Here is an 8,981-nt window from a genome sequence, read left to right on the forward strand (position 1 = left end):
ACCAATCTGTTATTTTTCAATAGTCTTAGTATTCTACAAAATAGAAACAAAAATGTGTCTGAAAAGAATAGGTGCTAAATTTTCAAGTGTGTAAAGTATTGTACAAGATAAAAAACGAAAGGATTTTGATTCCAGCAGTTGTGATGACCATAAATGTGTTGCTTTTCGTCGATTTCTATTGTTACTTATCCTTCCCTTTCCATTGACCCTCAGTTACGCCTCGCCTTTCCCTCGCCCCTGGCCAAAACCTGGACATGGACAATATTAAGGAGGGGGACGATGTTTACTTCCAGTGTGGCATCCAGGCAAACCCACCAATCTACAGGCTCCAGTGGTACCATAATGTTAGTGTATTTGTGATGAACTGAGGCTCGCGCAGTAAGAAGGGCGAATTTATTATACTATGTCAGCTCTAACTTGGTCGACAAATTGCCAGCTCTCTGTTATGGAAGCTGAGGTAGAACAAGAGATTAACCATAGAATATGTCCACTTTATCTTGACCTAGAATTGCAGTCCCTCCACCCTAACCCCTTGAATCCAATGATGTATTTTGCTTTTTGCTTTTTGTTCGTGCTACCTCCAGACCATTTGATTCAATGAAGGGATAAATGAATGCTAAATTTAACCTCTCCAGTTAGAAACGTCTCCCTTAGGCTGAATGGAATCCTCTGAGTATAACAAAAACAAAAAGGACGTCGCCGTAGGTAATAGGTTAATTGCTGAGATGTAGCAGGAGAGTGACTCGAAAGTATTTTGTTATTTACGAAGATGTAAAGCCCAACCATTCTTATTTTGCCAGAGAACTACGGGAAATAAGCTGCAAATGGATGAAAATCTCGGTCAAGTTAAGGTGCACGAACTACAGTATAGCAATTTGCTGCTGTATTATTATTTTGAAACAGGTCAGTCCAAACAAAATACGTATTTATAATTTCAAGCTAAATTTGATATCTTTGAGGCCAGGCACATCAAAAATTCACATTTTTGCTTACGGAGACACTTATGAAATACCGAATACAAACTACGTGTGTGAGTGCAAAAGTCATTTACGAGTGATTTTCCCTTTTTACCCCAAGAGTCTCAGTTTGTATTGTGAATGATCATTACAATCACTGTAGTAATGAGGTGTTTGTAATTATTCAGAATTGTTTGTTGAATCATCGCTATCATTCTTTTCTGTATTGTCATTTATATACTTCGACTATTTCTTGCATTTTAATATTAGAAACATCACCATTACTGTAATATGTTTGGTTATTCTTATTATGCATAATCATTTTGCTTTCTGTTACAAGTAGTTTCATCAGCATGAAAGAAGGTTGGTTCTTACTGTTATCTAGAATATCGCAGATGAGATGGCCTGCAGTCCTACCGGACCCGGGTTCAAATCCCCGCTGGGGCAGGGAACAGTTTAAGGTTCTGAATTTCATAAAAATCAGACTTTACCGATCTACCAGAAGACTCGCCAACAAGTCGTAATAATACCCCCACCGATACCAATACACCAGTCCTGTATGAGACAGCCCTACCATAAATTCATTAGGGACGATGGGTATTAGCGCCGAAGTGGTGACACGTAGAGGTGTATGGTATGTAGGAGGACTACTGGACCTTAGGAGCAGACTGTGAAGCCTGTGCCCCGAGAAGGACACATAAATATTATATATTTATATATATATATATATATATATATATATATATATATATATATATATATATATATATATATATATATATATATATATATATATATATCTATCGTGAACAGCTTCTTCACTTAGAAAAGCCGTGTAGAAATCTGCATGTAACCAGACCCCTTGTCTTATTACCACAAATTATCTGCAACAATACCATTTTTCTATTTTCATCTTCCATGAATTTTCATCTACTCCTCGCCACTCATTAGCTAATTCATCACAGATAATACGAAATGCTTTCTCATTGTCTGCTCGGTCAAACAGACCGGGGTTAAACAACAACAACAAGTTTTCTCAACAGTAACTAAAGACTGTTTTTTCAAGACATGGTGTTTTTGTCACAGTAGAATAGCATCAGATATGATAACTCTGCTATGGCCTGCAGATAAGTTTTTTTTTTTTTTTTATGCAAGGAAGAAGGAACCAAAGGCCAGGAGCCCGCAAACCGTTCCTTCCAAGAAAAAAAAAATACAGAAGAGCCAAATTCAAGATTCGTTCATTTCGACATGCCTGGACACACTGCATTTGAAAGACTAGAGATCATAGGAAGTCGGAAGTAGAGACATAGGGAGACATTTTCAGAGTTGACCTGTTGCATAAATAAAGGACTGGAAGTAACGGTTAACTCATCCATTAGAGAATTGGACAGAAAAAGGATGAGTGTTTGTTGCTAGATGGGTGCTTTGCGCCCGTTGTAGAGGTGAAAGGATGCAAGCAGACAGTTCATAGGAGCAGTGAGCATTGAAGTAGCGATAGAAAAGAGATAAAGATGCAACAGTGCGGTGATGAGACAGAGGTTGAAGGGCGCCAGTAAGAGGAGGAGAGTTAATGAGACGAAAAGCCTTTGACTCCATCCTATTGAGAGGAGACGTATATGGGGAGCCTCCACACACATGAGAGTTGTACTCTACACAGGAGCGAACAAAACCCGTGTATAAAGTCAACAGTTGTGCAGGGGTAAAGAAGGTACGGAGTCAGCTTAGCATACCTAATCTCTTGGAAGCAAATTTTACAAGAGATGTAATGTGATATTTCCAAAATAAGTACCGAGAGAATGAAACCCCAAATATGTTTAAGGATGATGCAGGATTATGCTGGATGTTATTAAACATTAGTGGGTACTCCTGTGGAAGGTTTTGTCGAGTTGATAGGTGTAGGAGGTGAGTCTTTGATGCATTAAAAACAAGATTATTTTTACCCAGTCAGAGATACGTGCCAAGTCAGACATTAGGTGTGCCATAGCCTCATGCCTAGTGTGTTGAAGTAACTGCTGAGATGGACGTTGCGTGAACCGAATGGAAAGATCAAGGGTGGAATCATCAGCGTATGAGTGGATAGGGTTAGATGCACAGCTTGATGAATAAAAGGAAGAGAGTTGGTGATAGGACAGAGCCCTGAAGAATACCACTGTTGATATATCTAGGAGAAGAACGATGGCCGTCTACAGGAGCAGCTATAGAACGACCCTAAAGGAAGCTATAGATGAAGGCACAGATAGAAGCGCAGAAACTGAAGGCAGTTTGGAAATTATGCACTTCTGTGTTAGAGACTTAGAGCTGAGTGGGTTGAATGAAGCAGGATGTAATACAGTAGTTCCCGTTACCTCTGGCATATACAACGCAGTAGTCACTTTTTTATGTTTCGATAAAGTGTCATTGCAATGGAGAATCTAAAACAGAAACTATAATTCCATGTTGACGTTCCCTAGTTTTAAGCTTTAATTTGTGAAGTTGAGTATATATAAGTATACTTGATCTGCTAAAGGTGAAGCTATGGAGCCCGTTCCAATTTTGAGACTGCGTAACTGTTTAAATCACTCCCAACCCATAACCGATCACCTGTGTAAATTACAATTATGGTAGATTTTACAGCACTTTAACATACTCAGAGAGACTAGAGACCACGAAGTAGTTTTTTTTTTTTTTTTTTTGTTATCTGGGGATGGATAGTGAAAACAATAACAAGATCACTGAGAAGTTACCTGTTATCTGTTCCATTTATAGTGATCTGGTGAAGGTTTGACCAATCTAAGCTATGGCGGTGGCGACATCACTTGGGTCGATATTGTTTTCTGGTGACATCGCATTTGATGATCTAATTACCAGTTACTGCTGTTTCTCAACATAAAAATGGATGAACACATACTTCTGTGTCCATGTTTGCATCCTTGTGCTTTCGATTGTGTGTGTGTGTGTGTGTGTGTGTGTGTGTGTGTGTGTGTGTGTGTGTGGATTGAGGGAGAGGTGGCTGAGTATTAAGCTATGTAAGAATTTTAGCTGCATGACACCAAATAAATGTTTCCAACAATATTCATACTTGTCGAGGATGTATAGCACTGGTTCATGATTTCAGTGAAGTCAAATATAAAGCCGTATGTGCAATAACGAAGTTCTTGGCGTCCACATTTGAAAGGTGGATCGTGTCCGAGCAAGTACTCTAGCTTTCCAACGATAATCGTAGGTTCGCTGTACTTTTAGTAATTCCCGAGAAAACCTAGTTCTGGTGTTTATTTATTTTTTTTCTTGGCAATATGGTGGTGATTTTTTAGAAAACTCACTTTAGTAACACTTAATACTTTTCCGTGAGTTATCCATTAATGTGTTTAGGTCCGCTGTAACTTTAGCAGTCGAGGGAAGAAATGGTTCTCAGCTTGGCGACTTTTGTCTCTTCTGGGCAATATGGTGACAAATTTTTGGCCGCAAGGTCTACTGTATCTTACAGAGTTCTCAAGATAGCTCATTTTTGGTGGTAATTTAGGCGCATGTTGTTTTGTTTCATAAATATGATGGCGAATCACGAGGAAAGACATTTGAGAAGCTCCTAATACTCTCTCATATGCTTTCGGATAATGTTCATATGTCCACTGTAGGCTTGAAAATGTCCGAGATATCATAGTTTTCGTGTTAAATTTTTTTTCCTTTTTCAGGAAAACAATGACTTTTGTTTTTTCAGAACACTTAAGTGACCGCTATTATGTTCTCATAAGCTTTCCAACGATGTGAATAGGTCCTCAGTAGCTTAAATAGTTTCCGGGAGAATCCAGTTTAAATACAGTTCTGGTGCACACACACCACAAAGCCAGTCAGGAGACAGGGCGTGTTGTGCTGGGCAATCCCCAGGTCCTGTCCTCCCCCCTTACTATTTTTTAATCAGCCCATACCCCACTGACCGGGCTAATGTATGGCTCGGCCTGCACTGTAGGTGCAGGGAATCTGGAAACGAACGAACGAGTTTTGGTGCTCAGTTTGGCGAGCTTTTTTTTTTTCTTTTGTTTTGTTTTTTAGCAATACGGCGGTGATTTATTTAGGAACATTCACGTAAGTTACACTTGTTACTTTTTTTCATAAGCATCACAGCGTTGTGCGTAGATCCTCTGTAGATTTAGTATTCTTCGAAATAGTACACTTTCGGCGACCACACTATAATATTTACCTGACAGTATTTGCGAGAGATCGAACATTAAATGCACAGTAAAAAATGGGTAGTGGAAGACATGCTTGCTGCTGTTTTATGAGACACTGATTAAACACCTGCGGCATAAACAGAGAATATATAATTGCTTATTTATAAACGTAATTTCTTTTTGTTACCCTAGAGCATATCAATGTATTCGTTTAAATGAAAACCTCCAAATAATCCAAGACTTGCTGTTTCCTCTAATACTAGTTATTTGTTCATTCCGTCAGATAACACCGTTCTAATGCCGGACTTTCCCAGTTAGCTGAGAGGGAGGTACGCCAGTCAAAAAGTTTAAGTAATTTGTTCTCATTCTTCATCGCAAGAGCCATTGCCTAACAGGAGTGCTGTTTCATGTTCTTCAATATTTCTGCAGATGTGAAAGTGGTGTAAGACCGGTAATTACAGCAAATTACACAGGTGCTCGTTTGCGTGCAGGTTGTCTAGATAGTAACTCGCAGTCCAGTAAGGAGGGAACGGGCTCAATACCTTACATCACTGGCGAATTTTATATGTGGTCTTAGTTGTATGGTACCTACTATACACCTTAGCTGCCTCGCCTGGCCGTTCTAGAAACACTGATTTACTCATCCGCTGGTGTTTTGAAGTTTGTGACATTGGTGTTTCTCGGGTTTCTGTCGCTTCACGATCTTATTTCCTTTTATACTCCAAAGATTTTTAAAGTATTTCATATTGTTTTATTTAGTCATTAACGCTGTGTTCGACTTTAACTTCTCCATCTGCTTCTCTGAATGTTAAATAAAGGTCAGTATGAAACTCGCTGTTAAGATTGCGACTTATGCCTACTCCCTGACCTACTTTAATTCAGAAAAAGGGCAAATATATTTTCTTGTGCTTTTATGCCTAAGAATCTAGCTGTACCATCATACTACCTTCCACAATCTTCCAAACAATCATACCCCTGCCTTTAACATTACATCTGAGTTCCTCGTCACCATTTACAGTAAATGTCTTGGACTGAGATTACATTACCTCTCTTTAATTGGTTTTAAGAGGTACAGCTTCTGTGTTCGTCGGGGGGGGGGGGAGTGATACTCATAGTTCTTCTTGGTAGGAGTGAATTAAAATTTTCTTTCCTCATATTGTCGTCTCTCCATCTGTCACTTAATTTCTTCAGTTCTCTCCCTTATCCAATCCGTACTACTGTTAATGAAGAGTTCACATTAACTCCATCAAGCCAGATGATTTTTAATCCTGAAACGTCGGGGGGCTTCCCAGTGACGAAGAAAATCGTCTGACTCTAGCTAGAGTAACATACATAAATCGTCCTTCGAAGGGTTAAATCCAGGGTAATCCTCAGACCTAGGTAAGTTTATTTGGGTGAAGAAAATCGGTTGTCTTTATAAAAGACAGAACAGGTAAGTCTCCTGAAGCTTAAGCTCTTGATTCCGGTGAAATATCTTACTGATATCGTCTTGCTAACTCCAGAAGAGTTTATTCCCTTTAGGGGAAGAATGTTATTGTAAATTCGATAATGAAGGTTACATCTAATCCTCTGACTTCGAAAAATTCTCTCCGATACTGAATAAAGTCGTTCGGTGGTAGTAAGAATAAATTAAGAAATGCGTCATCGAACTGAATGAGGTAAGGGTTAGTCAAACAAAGAGAGACCCCTAGAAATGAAGGAACTGAAGTGTATACCATTGATTATAACTCTCCATAACTCCCTCTTACTCCAGGTAAGCATTAATTATCGGTCCATCTGCATCATCTAATCCATTCTGTCATTCTCTTAGCCTGTAATTCACGAGCAAATTGGTATTGTCAGTCATTGTTGAACACAGCTAGCCTGCTCTATATATCTTGCTCAATCAGTCATTCTTCCTAGATATTGCAAGCAGAATTCAGTTGTAGTGCGTCCAGTATCTAGAAAATAGCATGTAATGATGCTGGTTCTCTTTTCTTTTGCTCCGTTTGGGCAAGAATAAGTTCATATGCTCTAAGGCTTTGGATCCTTCATGACATAGGTAAATATACACACTACACACATAAATGACACATGCATATAATGTGTGACATCGATAGAAAGAACTCGGAAGAAGGAGTGATGGTGTTTATTTGGGACAATCATAGTCAAAGACAAAAGTTGGCGTACTGTTCCATCTCCTCTGCATTTTACTTCAATCTGCTAACAAACATTCTTAAGCTGAAAAGTGATTATCCTTTTTATGGTGCATCAGGGACGAAAATGATGGACGCCCTAATTGCGAAGTAGACGTAGAGATATAGCGGACAAAATTTTTCTCTGACTTGACGTGGGCGACTAGCTAGTGTACATCAGAGACAGCATTCAGTCGGTTCCACAAGATGTGAGTTAGCCTTCGCAGCCAATAAAAGTAATAACATATGGTATACCTTCGACAGATACAACTAGATGTTCAGTAATTTAGGCAGTTTTTCCTGGAACACACTACAAGCCCCAGACGACCCACTTCGTGCAAAAAACCACATTACTTGAACACCATTTTCTCTTCTAACGCAATTCTGTTAACCTGACAAAGATCCCAGACTCCGTTTTGCTCAGTTGATGGCCACGCGATGCCATGGTGGAGGGTTGATATAACTAGTAACCGAGGAGATTCATCCTTACCTCATATGTAAGAATCATCAAAATTTTTCGGAACAAAGACATCCGAGTAATACTGAAGCTGTGGGAGCGGTCTAACTACACCAGGTGAAAACAAACCAAGTATACGCATGACCCTTCAATCCCTTTCATTCCGATTCTTTTATTTTTTTATATATGTTTTTCAACTTTGCTGCTACCACCAGACCATTTTCTTCAGCTTTCGAGAACATGTTATTTTCAAGTGGTTAATATAGGTTATCTAACATGCCCTTCAGTTTTAATCTTTTTTGTTAAACTGAAAGAAATCGTCTGGTAACAACAAGAATAAAGTAAAGAAGCCATCGGGGTGATGTGGCTCAAACTACTTATTCTCTCTCTCTCACACACACACACACACACACACACACACACACACACACACACACACACACACACACACACACACACACACACACACACACACACACACACATCCCCTCTTTCCATCCCCAGGGCGAGGAGCTTTACCACAACGTGTCTAGCGGCGTGATACAGAGCAACCAGAGCCTTGTACTCCAGGACGTGGGGAGAGGGTCGTCTGGCCAGTACACCTGCACTGCCACCAACCTACACGGCCGAGGGGACTCCAACGCCGTCCAACTCAGTGTGAAGTGTCAGTAAGGTTTTGTGGCGATGTTAGTGTGCGTGGATCGGTGTGATGTGTGTGTGTGTGTGTGTGTGTGTGTGTGTGTGTGTGTGTGTGGTCACAAGGTGTCACATGATTGCTTTCTCTGTAATATGTTGTTTTGCATCAGGTCTTTGTATTTCCGTCTCACTATGTTCGAGAAATGTAGGCAAAAGGCCGAATTTTATACCAAGTTGGGAGAGCCTTTTAGAGTTAAATTATATTTATTTCTATTGCTGTTCAATGGTCATTAAGGCAGATAACCTCTATTAGTATAGAGTTGACGAGGGGGAGGATCTCCTGCCTCCTTCTCCCTTTTTAGATAATCAAAGAAGGAGTTCTGCTAGCCATTCTGATTACCTTTTTCTTTAGTGAAGGTGGAAATGTGAAAATAAATGAAATCCATTTGTGATTAATTTACACCCAGTCATTGTCCCTGAGCATTAAGAAACTTACAATTGAGATCATTTTTTTTTTTTTTTTTTTTTTTTTTTAAGCAAGCGATGCAACCAGAACACAATTAGACATGTAGGAGTACTGGTCAAAGATGGTGGAATACATCACTAAAACCCA

At 39.5% G+C, this 8,981-nt stretch overlaps 1 protein-coding gene across 1 annotated transcript in view; it reads left to right on the top strand.

Moving 5' to 3' along the window:
- The window catches only part of LOC145416700 (adhesion molecule nephrin-like), a 221,091-nt gene that overhangs the window by 125,862 nt on the left and 86,248 nt on the right, over positions 1 to 8,981 (top strand). Inside the window, exons 9-10 of the mRNA XM_080285636.1 lie at positions 214 to 344; positions 8,237 to 8,396. Of these exons, the coding sequence (XP_080141762.1) occupies positions 214 to 344; positions 8,237 to 8,396 (291 nt within the window). The remainder of the gene's footprint in view (positions 1 to 213; positions 345 to 8,236; positions 8,397 to 8,981) is intronic.

The sequence above is a fragment of the Coenobita brevimanus genome, chromosome 107, assembly GCF_032717465.1.
Source record: "Coenobita brevimanus isolate Jiangsu-jjx chromosome 107, ASM3271746v2, whole genome shotgun sequence".
Classification (NCBI taxonomy): Eukaryota; Metazoa; Arthropoda; class Malacostraca; order Decapoda; family Coenobitidae; genus Coenobita; species Coenobita brevimanus.